At 42.3% G+C, this 23,252-nt stretch overlaps 1 protein-coding gene across 4 annotated transcripts in view; it reads left to right on the forward strand.

The window, feature by feature from the left end:
- The window catches only part of VWA2 (von Willebrand factor A domain containing 2), a 73,954-nt gene that overhangs the window by 37,597 nt on the left and 13,105 nt on the right, over window positions 1–23,252 (forward strand). For 3 of the 4 annotated variants that reach the window (XM_054983096.1, XM_054983097.1, XM_054983094.1), the window contains exons 8-14: window positions 2,236–2,368; window positions 6,685–6,740; window positions 8,438–8,545; window positions 10,132–10,710; window positions 11,418–11,969; window positions 14,601–14,723; window positions 15,836–20,074. In XM_054983096.1, coding sequence (XP_054839071.1) covers window positions 2,236–2,368; window positions 6,685–6,740; window positions 8,438–8,545; window positions 10,132–10,710; window positions 11,418–11,969; window positions 14,601–14,723; window positions 15,836–15,984 — 1,700 coding nt within the window. In that variant the 3' untranslated portion in view covers window positions 15,985–20,074. Of the gene's footprint in view, window positions 1–2,235; window positions 2,369–6,684; window positions 6,741–8,437; window positions 8,546–10,131; window positions 10,711–11,417; window positions 11,970–14,600; window positions 14,724–15,835; window positions 20,075–23,252 lie in introns of those variants that run through there. The other variant, XM_054983095.1, reaches the window with a different exon arrangement.

Consider the following 23,252-nt stretch of genomic DNA (forward strand, 5'->3'; position numbering starts at 1 on the left):
TGTCATAGGGAAGAATGCAGAATGGCTGGGCAGCTTGCTCAGGGGGCACTTGAGTTGTGTGGAGGGTCAGTGTGGTTCTGTTGGGCTTTCTCTGAGTTGAGCTTGCATTGGAAGTGTGCTTCTGGCCACTGGCATCCTTGTCCCGGTGTGTTTGTGCCCCCTAAGAACCAGCTTGGAAACTTTCTCATCATAGGGAAGAATGGAGAGCGGCTGTGGACAGCATATTAAGGGGTACGTGGGTATTGGGGGACTTCAGTTTTGTTCTGTTGGGCTTTCTGTGTGTGGAGATTGCATTCGGGAGTGTGCTTTGGCCATGGCAGCCTTGTCCCAGTGTGTTTCTGCAGTGGAAGTCAGCTTTGACTTTTTCCCTTAGGAAAAAACGGAGTGGCTGGGGGCATCTTATTGGGGGCTCATAGAATTGGACCCTGGTATCCAATCTTCCTGAAACTTAGGTGGTCTTTAGAGGACAGTCAGTCAGGAGTAGGGCCCCTGCAAATCTGGTAGCACCTTTAAGACTAACCAATTTTATTATAGCATAAGCTTTCGAGAATCAAGTTCTCTTCATCAGATGCCTGATCAAAACTGGGCAGATACAGAAGAGGAGGGGGAAAGAGAGGGAAGGAAGGGAGCATAAATCACAAGAAGGCAGAATGCAGTTAGCATAGAGGCAATCAAAACATTCCTTTGCTTGGAAATGTAAACATTTCCTTTTGGTGTGCAGTCAGTTTGTAGCAGTGAAGGTATCCAATTCCTATGTAGTATAAGCCTTCGGTAACCACAGCTCTCCCTGTCAGTTGCATCTGACAAAGAGAACTGTGGTCCCCGAAAGCTCACACCAGGCGTCACTGGGCTCCCCCAGATCACGCCTCTGTAAAGAGAATCTGTTACCTGTGGTAATGTGATAACCATTCATAGTCTCTATTCAGTCCCCGCTTGACAGAGTCAAATTTGCATATGGTTATCACATTACCAAATTGGCAAAAATTAAGCTTTTTCCTTGTATCCCTAACCCAAATTGCAAACACCTATTTTGAAGCCTCCATTTTGAATATGGCACATTTTTCTCTCTTTCTCATAATGCTGGAAGAAGAAAAAAAAAATTAGAGAATGGAACTGTAATGTCTAGTCATTTAAGGATAGAGCCACACTTCCTCAAAAGGTGCTGGTTCTATGTAAGGGCTGCCTCTAGTGTTGTTAGCTGCTAAATCAGAGACTTCACTGGTCTCTTCAGGAGCTTTTAGGCAGGAAGAGAGGGATGCTTCATACATCTTCAACAAGACATTCACCCGCCTCTTTGCTTCCTGTTCATAGCAGTCCAGTTACAGACTATACCCTGCAGTATGGAAAGCTGGGCAAAGGGAATGCTGGAGCAGCAGGGTGGGAGGTAACGTTATGTGCTCTCGCTGTTTGCCTATGAAACTCCAGGATTGCATCTGACAATCCTCGCAACACCAACATATTTCCCTACTTGTGTTTTTAAAATCCATGAAGAGAAGCAGACCAAGAATGCTACTTTTTAATGCTGGAATCATCAGTTGAAAATTACTGAAGTACATATTATGTGAGGTACTTAGTATCTAATGCACAACAGAAATACTAATTTCTCAACTTTAGAACCTTCCTAAGAACTACACAATATAATGAGTTTGTACTCGTCATGTCTACCCTTATAAAGATATACATACTGGCTACTTCTGTGCAATGAAATTCCGTCTGGAAATATCACTACATTAGGCTGTGTACCTACTGTTTAAGGAACAGGAAACTTTCAGAGAAGGCAGGAGTGTTCTAATACTATCTGGGCTTTTCCAAGTTTTTTCCTGACAAGTTGCCATTGTCTCATGTTGGCAGAGGAGACCGTGAGGAATCTGATTCTAATCATAACTCCGTGACTGTTTCACAGTCAGCCACACCACCTTCAGGTAGCCACTCTGGATTCTACTGCCTTCTTTGGAGACCAAGAGGGCAGGATCTCTGTGACCATTTAACAGCCAATGATTCCACCAGAAGATGTAAAGTAGTATTGCTAATAATAACACTACCCTTCATTTCATAAGTTGCACTAATAACTTTTAATGCTGAAAAGGATTGCTGCGCCCATTCATATGTTCTTTCTTGATAGGTTTTCTAGTAGTCTTGTTTGATTTAAAAGACTGCAAAATCACTTGTCAATATGGTAACATTTTTGGTTTAAAGGAACAACTATGTAAGAGACTATTTCTCTTCTTGCAACAGGTTGCAGAGTTGAATCTCACTCTTGCGAGCGCAAAACACTTGAAAGAGAAAAGGTGTTGACTGGAAACCATTTCTGCTGGAAGGGATCAACGAATGGTAATACTGTGCAAACAGCACTCTGCCCTTTTTACAAGTGAGTCAACAAGTTTTATCCCTTAAAACTTTAATGGCTATAGGTGGAAGTTTGCATACTTTTAGGCAAAGAAAACAAAAGCCTACATGAAAATATCACACAAATAAACAGTTCAACAAATTATTTCACATTGTTGCCAAAAACACATTGCCCAGACTCCTTGCCAGTAAAGGTTTGTATCTTAGTGATACAGTAGAGGTGTTCAAAATTATCAAAGGAATTGTTAGATTAACAAAAGCCCTTACAGGGCACAGTGAGCAAGCAATCATTCAGAACATGTATCCCCAAAGATAAACGTTCCAGTCCCTCTCAGCCCAGGGAGTTGCAGTCACCCAGAGGACAAGAACCGGGAAGATTAGGAAAAGGAAGTGATGAGTAAGGGTGCATACAGACATATAGAATGTTAATGATGCATCCCCTGTGGAAATTCACTGACTGCTTTGTGGGAGCCCTTCTTATGTTTTGCATACAACTAATTTGCATATGCCTAATAGACTTCAGTTTTGTTAGACTTTCAGATACCACTGGACTCCTGTTATATTTTTTTCTACTACCAACTAACATGGCTATCCAATACTGCTATCCATATGTAATTTGCCATTCTCATCAACTTCTGTTCCAGAAGATTGGCAAACAGCTGATGTTGTGCCAGTTTTTAAAAAGAGATCCAGGATAGATTGGTTAATGTCTATTCCTGGTAAATTGCTAGAAAGTGTATTAAAACAGAATTGTTGAAAACAAGCCTAAAAGAGGGATTGGCATAGTTTCTGTAAAGAGGATTCCTATCTATCAGCACTTAGATTTTTTTCAATGTATCAAGGAGCACGTAGATTGCGGGGGGGGGGCGGACTTGATAGGTGCTGAATGCTTTGAGTTCCAAAAGGTTTTTGAGAAGGCTCCTCACCCAATGCTTCTGAATAAACTCAACAGCCATAGGGGATATTCCTTTCATGGAATGATAACAGGCTGAAAAAAGAGGAAGCAGAGGATGGGAATAAATAAGACAATTTTTCTAGGAACACAAGTGAGGTGTGGGGTCCCTTAGGAATCTGTGTTGGGATCACTGTTATTGTACTGATTCATAGCCAAGCTACAAGTGACGCCTTATACAGGTTGAACTCTTGTCAGCTTCCCTCAAGTTTTGATGGAAAATGTAGGCATCCTGGTTTTACAGCTTGGCTCTCCATTACAGCTGCAAGACTGGGATGCCTACATTTCCCATCAAAACTTGAGGGAAGGTGACAAGTGTCCAATCTGTGTCAGGCGTCACTTGTAGTTTGGCTCTCAGATCAGGGAGTGAGCAGTTAGGTAGAAAAGTTAGCAGATGATGATGATATAAGGGGACTCCGAGGAGCTCCTAGAGGACCTTTCCACACTGAAGGAATGGCAAGAAAATGGCAAATGAAAATCCCTATGCAGAGTGACACACATTGGGGGAAAAAATTCTACTTTCAGGTATACGCTGATAGGATCTCAACTGGTAGAGAAAGGTGGGGGGAAGCTTGGGTCTGTAGTATACCTGAATGCTGCAGACATTAACTCAGTGTGCAAAAATCAACTCATAAAAATGACAAACTCTGTGTTTAGGGATAAAGTGATAAAGAATAAAACTGCCAGTATACTAAAGTATAGTAATGTAATTACAGTATAGTAATGCTCTTATACAGAACTGGCCACCACATCTGAAAAGGGTCATTGAGTGAAAGAAGATGGGATTGGAGTTTATGAGCAAGGCTGCATTTGCTGCTTTTTAGATTATAAAAAAGGCAGCTTGGAAAGGGGGGTAACATGGAAGATGTCCTTAAAATTATAAGTGGTGGTGTGTAGAAAAATTCCCTTCCATAGTACTGGAACTCAGGGTGACGCCACAAAACTTATCCCTGAGAATATTTGTACATTGGATGTGGGGCACAGCTGAAGACATGGTGCTCAGCATCATTGGGCCTAGGATATCTTTTCTACATTTCTGAGGGTAGGTGGGAGGTATAAACTGTTTCTGTTCAAAGGCACTCAAACACAATAGCAACAAAGTAAAACAGTGAGATTAGAAGGGAAAATAAAGGAGCAAAAGGGTTTGTCCAAGTTCATAACATGTCACTGAAAATTAGTATATTATCTCAGCTCCAGGGTTTTTAAAAAGAATTATTGCAGTTGTGTTGATTCAGATGAAGGATCTATCCCTGTAGTCATACATTTTAATGGATTGCTTTCAGTGAGATGGGAAGTATCTAGACCCAGGACTTACAGCTTGGCCCTAGTGTGTAACAGAGGTCTCTTCAGATTTTTTTTCATGACTTTTGGCTGGAAAAAATACTTCCTCCCTATCTTGCCTATTTTGACAGTGCTATAAGATTGTCACTGATACAGAGCAAAGCCTCAATCATTGGCAAGAAATAGTCCCTGCTCATATTGCAGTCAATGTTCAGCCTGAAAACTGCAAACACTGAGGCATATTGTCATTTCAATGGCTGCAGGTTACACAAAAAAAGTTCCCCTCATGGTGAGATAAGGATATATTTGAATAATACGAAAATGCCTTTAAAATAATTGGACTTTTGTTAAAATCTTTGTAACAGAGACTTGTACAATGATTGAAATATTTTTGAGAACGACACAAAATGGAAAACGGATCTTTGTATCCTTTTGTTTTGTTTTTGTTTCTGCAGTCTAAAGAAGGTCTGAAAAGACTTAGTATTTCCTTTCACATATTCTTCAGTTTCCCATAAGAGAAATCCAAGTCTTGTGTATCTTGAAAGACTAGCTCAGACTGTTGGCAACTAGCAGACATATGACAGGACATACCAAGAAAAAGTCCAGTGCATGATAGCTGTGAAGTGGAGAAGAAAAAAAGTCTTCTGAGTAGGACAACAAAATTCTGAAATTATGATAAGCTATATCAAACATAGATTTGAATATGACTAATAGATTTTGGAGTGGAAAATGTATCACTTTGGAGTTGTATCAAAACTGTATATTTCTATCAGGGATTGCTGGAGAGAAAGAAGGGGTGAAAGGAAATGTGGTTACATAAGATTAACCACAGAGCTAGTGATTGTATTGTGTTTTATGAAATATATGTTTTGCCTTTGCAAGCATACATTTGAAATCCTGCAGGGGAAAGCATAATCTGGGGAGAATCTGCAATGGAAAATGAGTAGGCAGGAAAGGGTTTCAGGTCCTTCCCTTCTCTGCCACTTCTCTATGTCAAATCAAATGCTTTTTTTAAAGGTCCAGGTGGCATGTTATGGAAAGAGCTGCTAATCTGACTGAGGAAGCAGCATGTCCCCCAACAGCTGATTTCCCAAGCCCCACCTCATTGCTATTTGCACATGGATGAAAAGAGCAGATTGTGATACATATCTCTGTATTGTCTTCCATTACTGAGCAAATAGCAGCTTGAGGGGGCAATTTAGACTGGAAAAACTTAATGAGGAATAGTGTAAAATGTGCCATGCTGCAAGTTAGCAGTCTTTTGGGCTGTATTTAATGTTTTAAAAACCACCAAAATTTAGGAAACCTGTCATGGATTTCCTATGTCAATGCGTAGTTTATCTCAATAGTAGGTACTAGGGTTGGATTATAAGCATTACAGTTCATACTTGTTCCGTTTTGCTCTCATTGACTCTGGGCCAAGCTACACATGACGAATGACACTTGAACGGCAAGTGTATTTCTCCCTGTTCACTTGCCCTCCACTCAATCCACTTGCCGTTCAAGTGTCATTCATCATGTGTAGCTTGGCCCTCTGTTAATACAAAGGTATTCACAGTGGCAACAAAACCTCCTCAAAGTATGAGGCTTTTGCCTGTGCTTTCCCCTTGCACCAATCATTTCCATCTCCTTTGCTGCTGGTGAACTTTTTGCTTTAAAAAAGTTAATAGATATATTGCTATAATGACATTTTAAAATGTCAAAAAGCCAGCCAGTAGTTGGGAGGGAATGGCAGGAAGAAAGGCAAATAGTGTCAGATATGGGCAGGATCCTAAACCTGCTTTTGGTATAATTGTCCCAGAAAGAGCATACCAAAGCAGGACAGGGAAACCTTTCAGTGGAGCTGAAGAAAACCCAGAAGGTGGATGACCAGACAATGACGTTGTGTGGACCTCCACCCCTCTCCCAAATCTGCTGCTGAAGGGTGGATGTTGAACAAAACGTCTGCAAGGAAGCACCCTTGGATAGGCCCGAACTCCAAAGCAAATAAGTGCAGAATTCTACCTATAATATTTTTCTGCATTATTGCGTTCTACTTGTATTGTGTAGCCTTTAAATACTACTTTATCCCAATCTCATGTTTTATACTGTGTTTTCTGTTTAAGATGGAGGAATATTTTCATTAAGTATCCGTCTAGATGTTATCGTACCATGTGCCCAGGTAAGATATGGTCTCAAAATAAAAAAAACGAGGAAAATTTAGGAGATGCACCAATCAATAGACACTTTTTTTCCACAGAGAGATCGAAGAATGTCTCAGTTCAGTAGGTAGGATGCTCTGGAACAGTGCTGGGAGCAAAACAGGAGTCTGAGGTGGGAGGGAATATCTGTGGAAATTGCTATCCCTTCTTTTGGAAATGGAAATGTCATTCTATCAGAGGAACTGCAGTGCTGGATACACGACAATATAATTAACCAGTATAATTAGATGAGCAGTCTCATTGTTTAATGCTTTCCCCTCTTTTCAAGTAACTTGCTTAGGTGTATTGTCGAAGGCTTTCACGGCCGGAGAACGATGGCTGTTGTGGGTTTTCCGGGCTGTATTGCCGTGGTCTTGGCATTGTAGTTCCTGACGTTTCGCCAGCAGCTGTGGCTGGCATCTTCAGAGGTGTAGCACCAAAAGAGGTGCTACACCTCTGAAGATGCCAGCCACAGCTGCTGGCGAAACGTCAGGAACTACAATGCCAAGACCACGGCAATACAGCCCGGAAAACCCACAACAGCCAACTTGCTTAGGACTTGAAGAATTTTAAGTCTTTTGTTCTTTTGTAATTTTCAGTCTTAAGCAAATGGCAGCTGACCTCTTCCAGAGTTTTGTTTTGCTTATCTATGTGGCAAGGCCCTGATCGGATAGTCCAGTAGCCTGATCTCATCAGATCTCAGAAGCTAAGCAGTGTAGGCCCTGGTTGGTACTTGGATGGCAGACCACCAAAGAAGTCCAATGTCATTATGCAGAAGCAGGCAATGGCAAACCACCTGTGAACGTCTCTTTCCTCAAAAATAAGTTTGCCAGTCCCGTGCTGGGGGCGGGGGATCCCCTGCTCCCACCCTCCATTCTCCTCACTGCTTACCTGGCCGGTGGGGGAAAAGGTGGGGGAATGAGCCTTCCGGACCTCATTCCCAGGTGGTGCAGCATGCTCCCACATTTTATTATTATTATTATTATTTTATCGTATTTATATTTCGCCCTCCCCGCAAGCAGGCTCAGGGCGGATAACACTTCACAGTGGGCTGATTTGGGCCCCAAATGGGCTGAAATCAGCCTGCTGTAGAGTGCAGGAATGTTCCCAGGGACGACACGAGGCCTGCATGATGATATCACTTCCTGGGAGTGACATCATCGTGCAGCCTGGAAGCGCATGAGCAAGGACATCTAAACAGGTGTGCCAGGTCTCCCGCCTCCACCAGGAGGGTAAGGGGACATGGCAACTCTACTAAAAAACCTTACAAGGGCTGTTTCCACACGACTTACCAACCTCCGGAGCGTTGTGCCAAACATGTGGAAGATAGCGTCTTCCCACGTTAAATCGCGCCAGGAAGATGCAATGTCACGCAAAACTCCCGGATGATAGCGTCTTCCTGGCACGATTTCGCACGAGAAGACGCTATCTTCTGCGTATTTTGCACAACACTCCAGAGGCCAGTAAGTTGTGTGGAAGCGGCCAAGATCTCCCTAAGTCAGCAGCTGCAACTTAATGCCACAAAAAAGTGGCAAGATAAGTTGTCGTAGAACCACCAATCAGGGATATCTGCATTAAGTACTCTGACTAGATGCAGCATGAAGTGTGGCTGGAATCTTTTACAGCTCAGCCCTGCTATTTCTCTCATACCCCTTTTCTTTCTGTTTCCTGGTTCTAGATCCTTGTGGTTCCCACCCTTGCCAGAATGGAGGTACATGCATTCAACAAGGGTTAGAAGGCTACCAATGTGATTGCCCAATAGGATTTGGAGGAGATGCCAATTGTGGTATGTGTGGACTTATGTACTTCAGTTCTTCAGCATCTCTGTCTATCAATATTACGTTTAATATAGTCGAAGGCTTTCATGGCAATGTAGATTTTCTGGGCTGTATGGCCATGGTCTTGGCATTGTAGTTCCTGATGTTTCGCCAGCAGCTGTGACTGGCATCTTCAGAGGTGTAGCAGCTGTGACTGACATCTTCAGAGGTGTAGCAATGAAAGACAGAGATCTCTCAGTTTCAAGGCGTGGAGAAGATGTTAGCAGGTAATTTATGTTAGTCTGGTGTTTTTCAGGACACTGAGACATCTCTGTCTTTCGGTGCTATACCTCTGAAGATGCCAGTCACAGCTGCTGGCGAAACATCAGGAACTACAATGCCAAGACCACGGCTATACACCTGGAAAATCCACAACAACTAATATTATGTTTGTTCTATTATGGGGAGGAATGCGGAAAGATAATCTTGAGAACCCTAATAAATGGTTTTAATTAAGAGGGAGAAGAGTTGTTTGTACTACTTGCTTCTGAGCAGAAGTTATATTAAACTTACTGAGGTTTATTTCTGAATAAACATATTTAGGATCAAGTTGTGAGACTTCAGTCTTAGGCTTGCTGGGAAGGAAACACTTGGTGGAAGTAATTTCGTATTATATCAAATGGACTTGCTTGTGAATCAGTGCACTTAGAAACAGGGTCTAAAGATTCCTGGAAAAGATATTAATTTCAAGACATGTCCAAATCATCATTGCTTTATTCTCCATGCCAAAAATGTGTTATATCCCTGAAAGAGCCATAAAAAGAAAATAATTTTGAAGACTTTTAAACAGGAAGTGCTAAAAGTGCGATATTCAAAATCACAGATCTCTTCTGAAGAATCATAGCCCTCTACATATAAAGGATTTGTGTTAGAAGACCAAGACTGTTTTTGCTAGGAATTTCTATCAAGATATGCATCAAGCAATTCATTTCTAGTTATACATCTCGAGACCTGACCCATTTGTTACTTAGCCCTTAGGGTTCTATCCATAGCTAGACAGTCAGCAGTCTCCAGCTAGCATTCTACCTGCCTTGCTCTTTTGACCATAAATAGAAGTGAACAACTGAGCCAGAGAGATCCCATGTTTATATAAATTTGTGCACGGATCACTGAAGATGTTTCACTATTAATCTTTCCTGCAAGGCCATCTAGGTTCTACTATTGGGCTTCGTCCTGGCTCCTTCTTCTACTCCATTCAGGAGAAACATATTTTTGAAATGCAAAGTTACCTCAGTGATATGAAGTTATCTCAGAATAAGTTAATATTTATTTCTTTAACGTATGTCATTTATACCTCATCTTTTCCCCCAATGATTGACGCAAAGTGGTTTATATCATTCTCTTCTCCTCAATTGTATCCCCACAACAGCTTTGTTAGGTAGGTTAAGCTGACAGCGAGATTCCATGGTAGAATGCGATTTTAATCTGGGTCTCCTGTATCCTCATCTGACACTCTTAACCACTATATCACGCTGGCTCTCAGAATAGGTTACCATGCACCAAAAGGTTTTAAGCTGTTTTCATTTGGCCTTCTTGGATGCTTTTGTCTTTCCAGCCCCCAAGCTGAATCTAGAATGTAGTGTGGATCTTCTTTTTCTGGTGGACAGTTCATCCAGCACAACCCTTGAAGGGTTCCTGCGCTATAAAGCTTTCCTGAAAAGGTTTCTCCAAGCAGTGTGGAGTAAAGAGATTCCAGGAAATGTGGGTGTGGCCCAGTACAGCAGTGAAGTCAAGGTGGCTGTCAAAGCTGGGAAACTCGCAGATTTGCCCAATCTGGTGAAGGACATTGATTCCATGCAATTCAGTGGAGGGAGCACCTTAACTGGCAAGGCTTTACGGTATATCACGCAACATGGCTTTAGGAGCTCGCCCATCTTCACTGTTGTTCCCAATGACCTCCCACATGTGGTTGTTTTGCTCACAGATTCAAATGCTCAAGATTCAGTGGTGGAGGCAGCTAAGTATGCCAGAGGGCAAATGATTTCTCTCATTGGAATTGGCAGTGAATTTTTGAGAGCAGAGCTAGCTGAAGTAACAGGGAATCCCAAATGGACAATTGTCTACTCAGCTCCACAAGATCTGTTCAACAAGATTCCTGATCTCCAGAAAAAAATCTGCAGCATAGATAGTCAAGGTAAGAATGTAATATTAATCAGTATTTCTGCAGCAACTATTGGTTGGCAGTGTTATTTAAATAGGCTGTTGCAAGCTGTGAATTCCTGATGTGTTCTTTGAGATGTGTATCAGAACTCAGGAACAATGACACCACCTGGCAACAAGGTCCCTGAAGTCTAGTCGTTTGCAATGAAATTGCAGAGAGCCAGTTTGGTGTAGTGGTTAAGAGTGTGGGACTCTAATCTGGAGAGCCAGGTTTGATTCCCCTCTTTTCCACTGGAAGCCAGCTGGGTGACCTTGGGCTAGTCACAGCTCTCTGGAACTCTCTCAGCCCCACCACCTCACAGGGTGTTTGTTGTGGGGATAATAGTAACATACTTTGTAAACCACTCTGAGTGGGCATTAAGTTGTCCTGAAGGGCAGTATATAAATCGAATGTTGTTGTTGTTGTCGTTGTTATTTGCTAAACAAACTCTGATGTTTATTCTGTAGTTCAGAAATAAGAAAAACATTAATGTTAAAACTTTATTTGGCAACCTTTTGCTGGTCAGGACTTATTCAGATCTGAATCTGACTAGATTGCCAAATTTGTTTCTAGGCCAAAGTATAGGCTAAACTTATTTTCCCTTTCATTTGAAAGCTTTAGGTGCCATGCCAACCTTCCTCAACTAGTCCATTAAATGATCAGTGTTCTGGAAAGCCTGATGCCTACTTCTCCCTCCTTAGGTTGCTCATCTCAGTCCCTGGATTTGGTGTTCACTTTAGATTCCTCAGCATCTGTTGGAAGAGAAAACTTTGTACAGCTGAAAAATGTTGTGAGTAGCCTCTCGCTCCAGTTTGATATCAATCGGGATCTGACACAGGTAGGCCTTGTTGTCTATGGCAAAAGGCCCCATACCACATTTAGCCTGGGCAAACACATTACTAATTCAGCTCTCTTTGAAGCCATCAACCAAGCCCCCTTTGTGGGTGGCTCTGCCTCTGTGGGCAGCTCTTTGCTGCATATCTCTGATGATGTCATGACCATCCAAAAAGGAGCGAGGCCTGGCGTGAAGAAGATCGTGGCATTGATCTCAAGTGGGGCTGGAGCGGAAGATGCCATAGTCGCAGCCCAGCAACTACGTAACAAAGACATATCACTGCTTGTCATTGGGGTGGGACATGTCCAAGCAAGCTTGTTGCTGAGGATTGCAGGTTCTCACAATAATCTGCTACAGATTCCTTCTTATGAAGATCTAATCAAGAACAAAGACATTATTATTGAAAAACTATGTGATGGTAAGATTTTTTAGAAAAAACTCTCTGGGTATGTTTGTATCTGATTATTAGAGTAAATGCCCTGTATAGCAGCTGCAGCCGCACTTAAGTCCTGTCTTAATCAATGAGTCATTTGTAGCTTTTCCTAGTCAATTTGTAACTTCAAAAACTGTGAGAAGGATGCTTAATGCAAGAAAAGAATGTGGGAGTCCTTTAAAGGTTGTAAGGAAGAATGTATTCCAACAGTGCTACTTGATGTGCAGGGCTAGAAAAAGTTGCATCTGCTGCTGACCATCTCTCTTCAATATTGCTACTAAAGGAACAGCATCTAGTGGTACTTCATACAATGCAAGTAGGTGTGTTGTTAGGTGTGGGTTTTTTGAAGCTGAGAAGAAGCAGAACTTACCTTTCCAATTTCTTTCCAACTTTAACCAAGTTATTCAAATCTTCTGAAAATGTCCGAGAGAAACTGAAATGATAGGAATTAGCTGGTGGCCTTTAAACTGATATACTGTAACATTTAATGCTTGGGAGGAAATGTACTGTCAGATCCTTTCCAGATAAGTCTCTCTTTGTGTCAGAAGGAAGAAAATGAGATCCCATAGGTAATGAGCTTTAGAATAGGAAAAAATAATTGCTGGTAGAGGTGGCATGTTATAAATAAGGCACAGAGTATTGTTCTGAGAATTCAAGCTATCCCAGTCAGCCCAGTATATGGAGCTTGGTCCTATCAAGAATCATCTATGTGCATCAACCTCTTTGAGCTCAGGGCCATAAGGTATGCTCTGAAGGCTCTTGTTTGCCTAGTTGAAGGCAAGAATCTTCAGATGTGCCCAGACAATATAACTGCCATGTTTAACTTGAACAGGCAGGGGGGGCACAGCTTCTGTGATTCTCTCCCAGGAATCCTCACTGATTTGGGAATGGGTTATCCAGCACTGAGTCTCCCTCTCTGCCATACACATAGAGGGCAAGGATAATGTTCTGGCAGATATACTAAGTCGCTCCAAGCCCCAGAACTACGAATGGTCCATCCTCATGAACTTCCTATACCTGTTTTTTTGGGTCGAATTCAGTTGCTGTGGAGTGCAGGAGCGCTCCCCAGGGCGTCACATGGCCTGCACAATGACATCACTTCCCGGAAGTGACATCATCATGTAGCCTGGGAGTGGCCCAATTCGGCCCACTGCAGAGTGCAGGAGTGCTCCCCGGGCCATCACATGGCCTGCACAAATGACATCACTTCCTGGAAGTGACATCATTGTGTAGTCTGGGAGTTTGCACGTGAGGATAACTCAAAGGTAAATGCCAGATCTCCTGCCCAGACGGTAACGGGACCTGGCAACCCTATCCTTTGGTCATGGGAGGGCAGGGCACTTAGTAAGGAGTGGCCATTCCTTAGAACAAAATTTAACCAATTGTTCTGGGGATTGATTTTCCAAACCCTTTTAAACACAGGCACAGTATTTTTAAAGGTACCCTAGTGGGGTCAACTCTGGGATTTCTGGCTTCTTTCCTTTGAGTGCTGGTCCACTATGAGTTTGACCTATTCTGAATCCACAAAAAGAAAAAAAATAGGGTTAGGATAGCACCCTTACCTGACTTCAGGACAATTCTGGGGCCAACCCACGGCAAACATTAGACTCAAATCTGAGTCTCAGTTGCCACCGATGTTGGTTCATTCAGTCAGTCCCCTTAGAGCGTGCCTCCTGGTTGGCTTACCAAATTGTTCTGAGAATTCGAGAGCATGCCGGGCTATCCCATTCAGCTGACCCTGGAAACAATCAACACCTTAAACCAGAGACTCAAAAGGTCAAAAGGAATTTGTTAAACCAAAACCAATGTTATGTTCATTCATGGGCCTAAGAACTGAAGTTCAAAAACCCTATAGTGACGCAGTTACAAAGCTTTTATAGGCACTTACATGACCTCATATGGCAAAGTAGGAACAAGTACACTTGGCATAATCTATAAATTGTTGGAGGGCAGAACATGTGCTCTGAGGACTGATGGACATGACTGTCTCACTTATAGTCATGGCTGCTAGGTGACGCAACAGCCCTGAACCAAAGTTTCCCATTACAGTATGACACTGAATTTTCTGAGACAACACTGAAAAAAAATTGTTTTCATTATATGAGTTCAAATGAAAGATCCTTTGAGGAAGATCTTCTGATTTGTCATATGAATAAGACCTAGTGTAATGTTTCATTGTCACTGCAATCCTAATGATATATACTCAGAAGTCCCCTTATCAGTAAAGTATACTCAGGATTGGAGCCCTATTATACCAGAATCTGGAACGGTCCAATTTATGCTTTAATTATGGCTCATATTCTATTCTTTTCTCTGAAAGCTGGCTGGACAGCCATGAAAGACTTTGAGTCTCATCACACACACTTGTTTTTTGTTTTGTTTTTTAACTTTTATTCCTAATATTAACTTTTTTCCTAATAAAACTAGGCTTTGCCTGAATGCTTCTTTGTTCCACTAAGTGATATAAGGAGAGATGTTCATGGACTTCTACTTCTCCCACACCATATAAAATGGCCATCTCCATAGCATTTGGAAGAGTTGGATTGGTTTGGACTTGTTGCTTGACAGTCAGTGTGGATTGCTGAGCGGTGTGTGTGTCCTCTCTCTCTCTTCTAGAAGCCAAGAGTCCAGCGAGCCCCTGCAATCCCAACCCCTGCATGAATGGTGGCATCTGCATTCCTGGAAACAGCAGCTATCAATGTCAGTGCCAAAGCTCAGAAGGACCTCACTGTGAAAAGAGTAAGGCTCTTTGGAGAGTAACAAATGGCATTTTTCTTAGCTTGCTTTTGCAAGGTTGTTTTGCTCCATACTGGAACTGGCATGATCCCCCCACCCCGAGATTCCACATGACACATCCTCCAGTTCCCTAATTGCTCACTTCCATGGTTTCCCCTGCTTTGTCCCATTCCTTCCAAACCTGCTTTGGTCCAGTCTTTTTAAAAAAGATCATAGTTTTCTTCAATTTGACTTCTAAACTGGCTTTTTTTGAAGGGCGGGGGAACTTCTGTACAATACCTTGCTGTAACCATCCTGTTTTCACATTTTCCCTGTCCAGTATTCTCTCTTCCAAACCAGATCTTTTTAAAAAAAGAACATAGCCCAAGTATAGTCCAGCATACTGTCTAGAAAGAATGGTATACATTTCCATGCCTTGCAAAGATCCTACCAGGGGTTTTCTTCTGGGAAAAGAGGTGGCGGAACTCTCAAGAGGGAAATGAGGAAGAAACACATGGGGTTCTTTGAAATCATATTATTTTCAAACACTATTGCCGAGTATTTTCAAGAGGTGCCGGAACTCCATTCCCCCGCGTTCCCCCTGAAAAAAAGCCCTGTATCCTACCCATATCAGGACCATTTTCCCAGTAGTTTTTTTCCTGCCATGCTGCTCAAAGGCTTTTCAAGACCTATTTAACTATTTCAAATCTAAATAGAAATGTTATAATGGAGAAAAGAGCAAGAAAAAAGGGGCCGCAGTTACCACAACAGCCACAACAACTATGCACCCAAGATTCAATGCAGAGTCACCACAGAAAATGTATAGAAGGGAAAATTCAAAAAATGGAAGGAAGTGCACAGAAAACTCCCACAGGTGAAAGCTCTGTTGTATTGCACATGCCTGTACATTCACAGTAGCCGTGAAAGCAACAAAGAAAATCTTCACCATAGAGAAGCAGCTTAACATTCAAAAAATGGACTAGTGTAGCCACAATGTATTAGCCACATCTATGCAAAGTTGTCAGTGAGCTAAAGATAAAATGAAGCAATGTACAATTTGCTCTGACAATAAGAAATGTCATTGTATATGAAAAACTAAGCATGATAAACAATCATTCTTGTTTGTTTTATTATAGGAATTCAGAGAGGTGACGCTTCTCAAACATGGATGCGTTCAAGAAGACTCCATGCTCATCAAAACAGTCATGCAGGCGTGAGGTATACAAAACTCACTGACATTCAAAAAGGCACATACAACAGACTCACTGAGGAGGTCAGAAAATGACTTGTTCCTTCAGCTTCTGAAAGCATTGGTATGAAGGCACTAAGAACTAGGCAATCCTTACAGGAAATAATGCTGATTCAAAGCACAAGAAGTTTGCACAAAATCACTTCTGGTACACCAGATGAGATTTGCAATAGTTTGCATTTTTTATGTTAAATATTTATTACTGATATATGGACCCTTTCAGGATAGGATAAGCATCACTTCTGGACATTGAGTTTTATAGATCTGGTTATTTTATTTTTCAAATTGGATTGCAAATTTTAGACAAGGGACTTTAACCAAACCATCAAAATTAATACATATTACAAAGAATTTATATAGCATGTTTTGTATTCAAAGTGGTTCAGATACAGTGCGAGACTATGGTTTAGAATTCAGTTTGCAGACAAATTAAAATAAATAAATTAAATGCAGGTTTATTTCAACGAATGCTAGTCTTATCACCTTGACTTTCTCCTGCCACCCATGCAGAGATCTGGCTGCTATCCTGGCCTGCATTGCAGTGAGGGTAGTATTAAAGAACAAGAACAAAGATGTCCACATTTGTATGTCTCACAAAACTATAGCTAGGAGTAACTGTGATTAACAAACCAACTTCAAACCATGGTTTCACATCCTGGATAGGATGACCATAAAAATGACCATAGTTATCAGAGAGTTGCCTTTGGGCAGTTACACTATTATTTTAACTAAAGTTGGACAGAGGACAGTGATCCCTGTTGATATTGTTAGTGCTCTCAGCAGGCTTTATTATAATAACAACAACAACATTCGATTTCTATACCATCCTTCAGGACAACTTAACACCCACTCAGAGCAGTTTACAAAGTACATTATTATTATCCCCACAACAACAAACACCCTGTGAGGTGGGTGGGGCTGAGAAAGCTCCTAGAAGCTGTGACTGAGCCAAGGTCACCCAGCTGGCTTCAAGTGGAGGAGTGGAGAATCAAACCCGGTTCTCCAGATTAGAGTCCTGCACTCTTAGCCACTACACCAAACTGACTGCTATCCTGGCCTGCATTGCAGTGAGGGTAGTGTTGGGGAACAAGAACGTCCACATTTGTATGTCTTACAAAACTGTAGTTAGGCGTAACTATGATTGACAAACCAAATTCAAACCATGGTTTCACATCCTGGATAGAGATACTCTGTATCTCTATCTGATACCCTGTATCGGAAAGTTGATACAGTTGACTTCATCCTTATTCATCAGTTGAAATATGGGGTGGTTTTCGAGGAGAGGGTCTTTGATAGCTTTAGTTTTTCTTGTCTGATCAGACATAAAGAGTTTCCACCAGTGGAGCTTTAAAATCAATAGATTTGGATCTGTCTTGTGGAGTGCCTCAGGGTTCCATTGTTCTTCAACATTTACATGAGGCCACAATGACAGAGTATGGTGCTTGGGGGTTAATGTTATCGATATACAGATGACACTTAGCTCTGCATCTCACTATCCAAGCTTCCTGATGTATCTGTCTCAGCTCTGTCTTTCAAGCTGTGCTAAAGTGGCTAAGGCAAAACAGGTAGCAGCTGAATCCAGACAAGACAGAAGTGATACTAGCTGGGAAAGGTGATGGTTTATAGGGACTGTATCCCTTTGTGGTGGATGGAGTAGAGTTGGCATTTGCAAAGCAGGTTAAGAGCCTGGCGGTGCTCATGGGCCCAGTCTTGCTGTTTGAAAAGTAAGTTGATATAGTGGATAAGAGTGCCTTCTGTGAGCTGCGCTTGGGTCTCAGCTGGTCAGAGCCTTTCAGCTGCTCTGCCATACTGATCCATGCTTTGGTAACCTTGCAGTAAGGTTACTGTAATGTGTTCTACACTGGGTTGTCCATGATAACAAACCAGAACAGCTGCTGTATCAGAATGCTGCAGCTCGATTATTATCAGGGGCTAACCTATGGGAAAATATCTTGCCCATCTTAAATCAGCTATATTGGCAGCCATTTTGTTTCTGGGTCCAGTTCAAGGTGCTTTTTATTATGGCCTTTAAAGCCATTCATAGCCTTGGGCCCCTATATTTAAAGGATTCTCTCTTCCTGTGTGTCCCTGTGCACCAACTACAATCCCCAGGTTGCCACTTACTGTTTGCTCTCCTGCTTAAGGTAGCCTGCCTGGCATTTACCAACGCCCTCGCTTTTTCTATCATAGTTCTATGGGCTCCCTGAGGAGGTTAAGGGGCACCATCTCTAGATGCTTTTAGGAGGTGCTGCAGGGCCGTTCTATTAACTAGAGTTTTTTATGATATGTAAGCAGCAAGCATTTGGGAGGGAGGTTTGTTTGGGGTGTGTTGTACTTCACATGTTTTAAATTTGAATTTGTAAGCTGTCTTGAACCACAAAGAAAAAACGAGATATAAATATTTTAATTAATCTACCATGGCTTTGTTTGATGTCTGAATTGAGCTATTTTGAGGTAATTCTTACAACAGTCCTGTAAGGTATGCCGGTATTATTATCCCCATATTAAAGATGTAGGGCTTAATGGTGAGAGAGGCTTAACTAAGGCCACTTAGTCAATACATGGCAGAGGGCCAAATTTGGACTAGCAACCTACTGGATCATATTCCATCCTTCTAGCCACTATACTATGCAAATTATTCTCTGTGTGATGCCAGCTACTAACGAAGGTTGCATTTACACATTATATTTTTGTCAGGGTCTCTGTGCAGCCCCTTATATTGGATCTGTGCCTGTGCAGATTTAGTTTAGCCTGGCTCTGATGTTCGCCTCTTCCCTCTCCAAAGAGAAAGTGCTGATGTCACCTCACATTCAGGAGAGGAATGGTGGCTCAATATTTAGAAAGTTTTGAAATTAGATCTGCATATCCTATATGAATGAGTTCATAGATAATCTGATAAATATCAGTTACAAGTAAACAGCCTGTCTATCCTGATCAGCTGACTGCTTGCAGGTATAAGGATTCCGGTGTTCATCATGTTTACACACATACAAGTGCTTCCCCTTACTTGTCCATGGAAGAAATAACACCTGATATGCATATATTATGCTTTTCTGCCTCTGAAACAAATGGGAAAAGCTTCTTTTGCAGTACCTCGATGTGCATGTAGAAAGAGCTCAAGAGACCGAATATGTGAACTGTCAAACATGTAGGATCAGACTTGCAGCCAGACCTGTGAAACTTCATTCTTATTCTAAATGCCTAATTTTCACAAGCCATATGTGTTTAGAACCCTTCCCTTTTCTATGATATGCCTTGTGTTCAAAATGCAGCAAACAGGATGATTGACCACCATAACAGTCAGGTCTGAATGGACATACTGCAGACTAATACAAACTATTCTGGCCGTTCTAATCTTATTTTCATCCTACTATATAAAAGTCAAGCCGAACTGGCGATGACTCACTTTTTAACCCCACACAGGCACACTCGCAAGCCCCTCAACAGGGATAAAAAATGAGCTGTTGGCATCACGGTTTGCCTTCCCACCACCATGGCAGCCTCTTTGTGGCCTCCAGAGGCCTAGAAAGGCACAGCACGGCAGCAGGAAGGCCCAGCGTGGTGGCTCAGCCCTCTGGAGGCCTGGGAAGTCCCATGGTGGCGGCACGGCCCTCTGGAGGTAGTTTTCTAGAGCTAGTCCTTTGTTGCTAGTCCTTTATAAAGATCTTCTTTAGACATTGTAAGCAACCAAGAATTTGTTCATGAGCATGACCAAGCCCGAAATCCTCTGCCTCAGGCGCCTCCTCCTCCCTTGGTCCTTCACATCTTGCACCCAGTTTAAAAACTTTCTTGTCTAGGAAGTCTTCTTGTCAATTGTCCTGAGAATTTTGTGGAGCCTTGAATATAAAAGTGAGTTGCATGCATTTGGTCCTGGGCAAATTATCAAATTAATAAGGTTCTCAGGTAAAAAAGCAATATCATGGTTAATGTTCACTCACCCCGCCACTCTCCATATTTGGAGATGATCTGTGTTGTAAGTTTCTTATTGGACTTCTGTTCCCGTCTTTGTTTTCTATTGGTTCTCTGTTCCCACTCTTGTTGCCTATGTAAATAAAAGGCTGTGTTGCAGTTTGCTCCTTGATTCTTTGGTTGAAGACTCCTAGAACCCATGCATGTTAAAAAACAATAAAAGCTTTTCTGGTTACAAGGATCAGCGTGGCTATTTCCAGGTTCAGTTCACCAAAGGATAGCCCGGCTTGCCTAAACGAACAGGTTCTGGTTCTCAGAACACAATCCTCAATTCACTGTGACATCTAAATTGGGGTTCTCTAACTCCGCTTTGCCTATTGCTACACAATGTTATGGGACCCAGTGGCAGGAGACTTTATAAGCTTACAATGCATTGTATGATAAAGCAGGAGACAAAACAGGAACAGCCCCTTCAGAAATTGCTGCCTCAGTGGAACTTCTCTGTGGTTCTAAAAGCAACTTGGCATCTATTGTGTGTTTTTACCATGAAAACATTCAACCCCCCAAAAAGATAGCATGCCATGCTCAGTTCTCTCTCCTGTGTCAGTTTCCAGTTCCACATCTCTGTTTCCTTATTAATTAAATACTTCGCTTGTGAGGAGAGAAGGCTGACATAATTTAAAATGGATACAGATAACCACATTTCTGAAGCATGACGTCAGCAGTTCCCATGTTACAATATTTAATAAACATCTGTCTTTCTGTACCAGTTAGTTAGTAGTTCAGCTGTGCAGCAACATAAAAAACAACGTATTTAGAGTGTGACGAATAACCATAACACTAGGAGTGGATCTAAGGAGCTTAGGGGTGAAAGAAAGGTGTTTGGGTCTGATGAATCAAACACTTGAGTACTCTATTGTATTTCTTATAAAAATATCCTTTCCTGCCAGACCCCTGAAACAATGTTCTCTTTGCTAGATGAGATTCAGCTATATTGAGCTGCATAGCAGCTATGACCACATCAATTCTGTATGGTAACTTTAATATGAAAATAGGGTTCTAGCAACTGTAGGGACACATAGCAACAAGTACTTTAAAGGTATATAAGTAACTTTATAAGTAAACAGGGAAGCTTCTCTAAGGGGAGGTGAAATTGACAGAGCCTTGGGGGAGGTGAAGATGAAATTAACAAACCCTCTGAGAAGCAATCTCTGCCAGCTCTGTGTAGAGAGTTGAAATGGATAGAGCCTTTGGCTCTGTCTTTTTAAACTACACTTCCCAGCTAACATTGTATCTCCCTACACTTGAGCAGTCTTGTGTAATGTGGCTCATGTAGAGAGACTCAGAGAAGGGCTGGGAAATAGTAACTGGGTTCCAAAGGTATTTAACTAAGCCTTTTATAATTGCTTGCCAGAAGCTACAGGAATGGTGCGGGGAGCTACAGGCACTTATGAGTGTACATGCACAAAGCATGTGCATGCACCCACAAGTGATGACATCATTTCTAGCCTGAACCGGAAGCAACAGCTTGTATAAGGGGCTGATTCTTTAAGAATCAGCCCAAAGCATTATGTTCCAGGTCACACCAAGAATGACGTCATTGCCGGGGAACACAGGGGCAAGAGTGTGCTTCACTTGCATGCCTGCTGACCTGCCTCCTCCTGAAAACCCAGAAAAATCACAGGGACAAAAATGCACCGGAAGGGACAGAATGTTGACAGCAGCTGCATGCTAGTTTAAGGGGGGCAGGAAGAATAGAGTCAATACCACCTACCTCATAAGCCAGTGGCTGCTCTGGGTGTAATCTGGATGTTGCAGAGGAAGCAAGAAGGGCTCATACAGCTGACAAAAGCCACAGTCCACAAACACAGGAAGCATGGCAGAGGCAAAAAGCTGGAAAAACAGCCCATGCAAGCTCTGACTTCCATTTCTTGTAAGAGGTTACAGCCTCACTCAGTGCTTGCCAGCACAGCTTGCCTCCTGGGCCTTGTAAGAGGCCAGAACTCAGGATGTGCCTTCCTCTCTGGCTTCATCGGAGAAGGCTGTGGAGAGGAGGAGGAACCAGATGAATGCAGCCCCCTCCCTCCATCCTGAGGCATCGTAGGCCCTTCCAGTGCTGCAAGTGGCAAGGCGGAGACCTTCCTCCAAGTCCCAGAAGGAGTAGGGTTGCCAGGTACAGGTTGAGAAATTCCTGGAGATTTGGGGGTTGGAGCCTGGAGAGGGCGGTGTTTGTGGAGGGGAGGGGCCTCAGTGGGGTATGATGTCATAGAATTCACCATTCATAGCAGCCATTTTATCCAGGGGAACTGGTCTCTGTTGCCTGGAGATCAGTTGTAATTCCAGGAGATCTCCAGCTACCACCTGGAGGCTGGCAACCCTAAGAAGGAGGCACAGCTGAGCTACAGCCTCACTTTCACTCTTTAATCAGACCCATATAACTGCAGTTCCTTATCATAATTCTCATACTCACTTTCTATTCTAAAGCCAGAGATTGCATTTGTTGTCCTATTGTTATTAGATAAGTAACATAATTGTGAAAATAATGAGGTGCTACCTGATGGTCTGTTCTAGACAAGCAAACTGTCTGTACATGAAGTCTCAGAGACTAAGTTGGTAAATTAGAACAGAGAGGCCTAGAAAAAGATTTATGTGACAGGACCCCCCCCTACTCCCCGCAAAAAGGTTTTAGGAACTGGATGTTGAATCCAAGCTTTGCTAGTTGTCCAAATGTGTAGGAGGCTTCCTGCAAAAAAGATTGAAGGCAAACTTTATCTTGTGGTAAGAAGGCGCTGACAATCATTGCTATAATAAAACAAAAGTTTATTAGTTTCCTCAGTATAAACAAATGTTATAAATGCTTTGGCTATACCTGCCAGTTTGCTGCTTCATCAAGCCTCCCACTCCTCCCGTTGAAATGCTCCAGAGTTGTTTTAACACTCAGATTTTGATTACCAAATATAGTGCTGAGGCCCAGCAATGCACTCTGGGAATTTGGGTTACTCTTTTTTATATGCAGGACACCAAAGGAGCTAGGCCAAAGACTTGAATGGGATGGAAACGTGTGAGAGAAATATCCACATTTTCCTGGGTGTTTATTTATTTATTTAAATATTTATATCCTGTCTTTCCTCTTGGCTCAAGGCAGCTTTTCCCTTCATGTTACACATATAAGGCTTGGGTGTGGTCAGAGGCATGAGATGTTGAATCCAGGACTGATGTAGTTTACCTTGTTCTCTTCCCCCACCCCAATTTTTGTAAGCCACTTTGGGAAGAAAACAGGGGTACAAATATTGAAATAAAATAAACAACATAAAACAGATGAGATGCTGGGAGAACCATGACTGGATCATCCCTAGGGTTGCCAGGTCCCCCGGTGGGGGAGGGTTCCCCATCCT

Source organism: Eublepharis macularius, chromosome 6 (genome assembly GCF_028583425.1).
Source record: "Eublepharis macularius isolate TG4126 chromosome 6, MPM_Emac_v1.0, whole genome shotgun sequence".
Taxonomy (NCBI): Eukaryota; Metazoa; Chordata; class Lepidosauria; order Squamata; family Eublepharidae; genus Eublepharis; species Eublepharis macularius.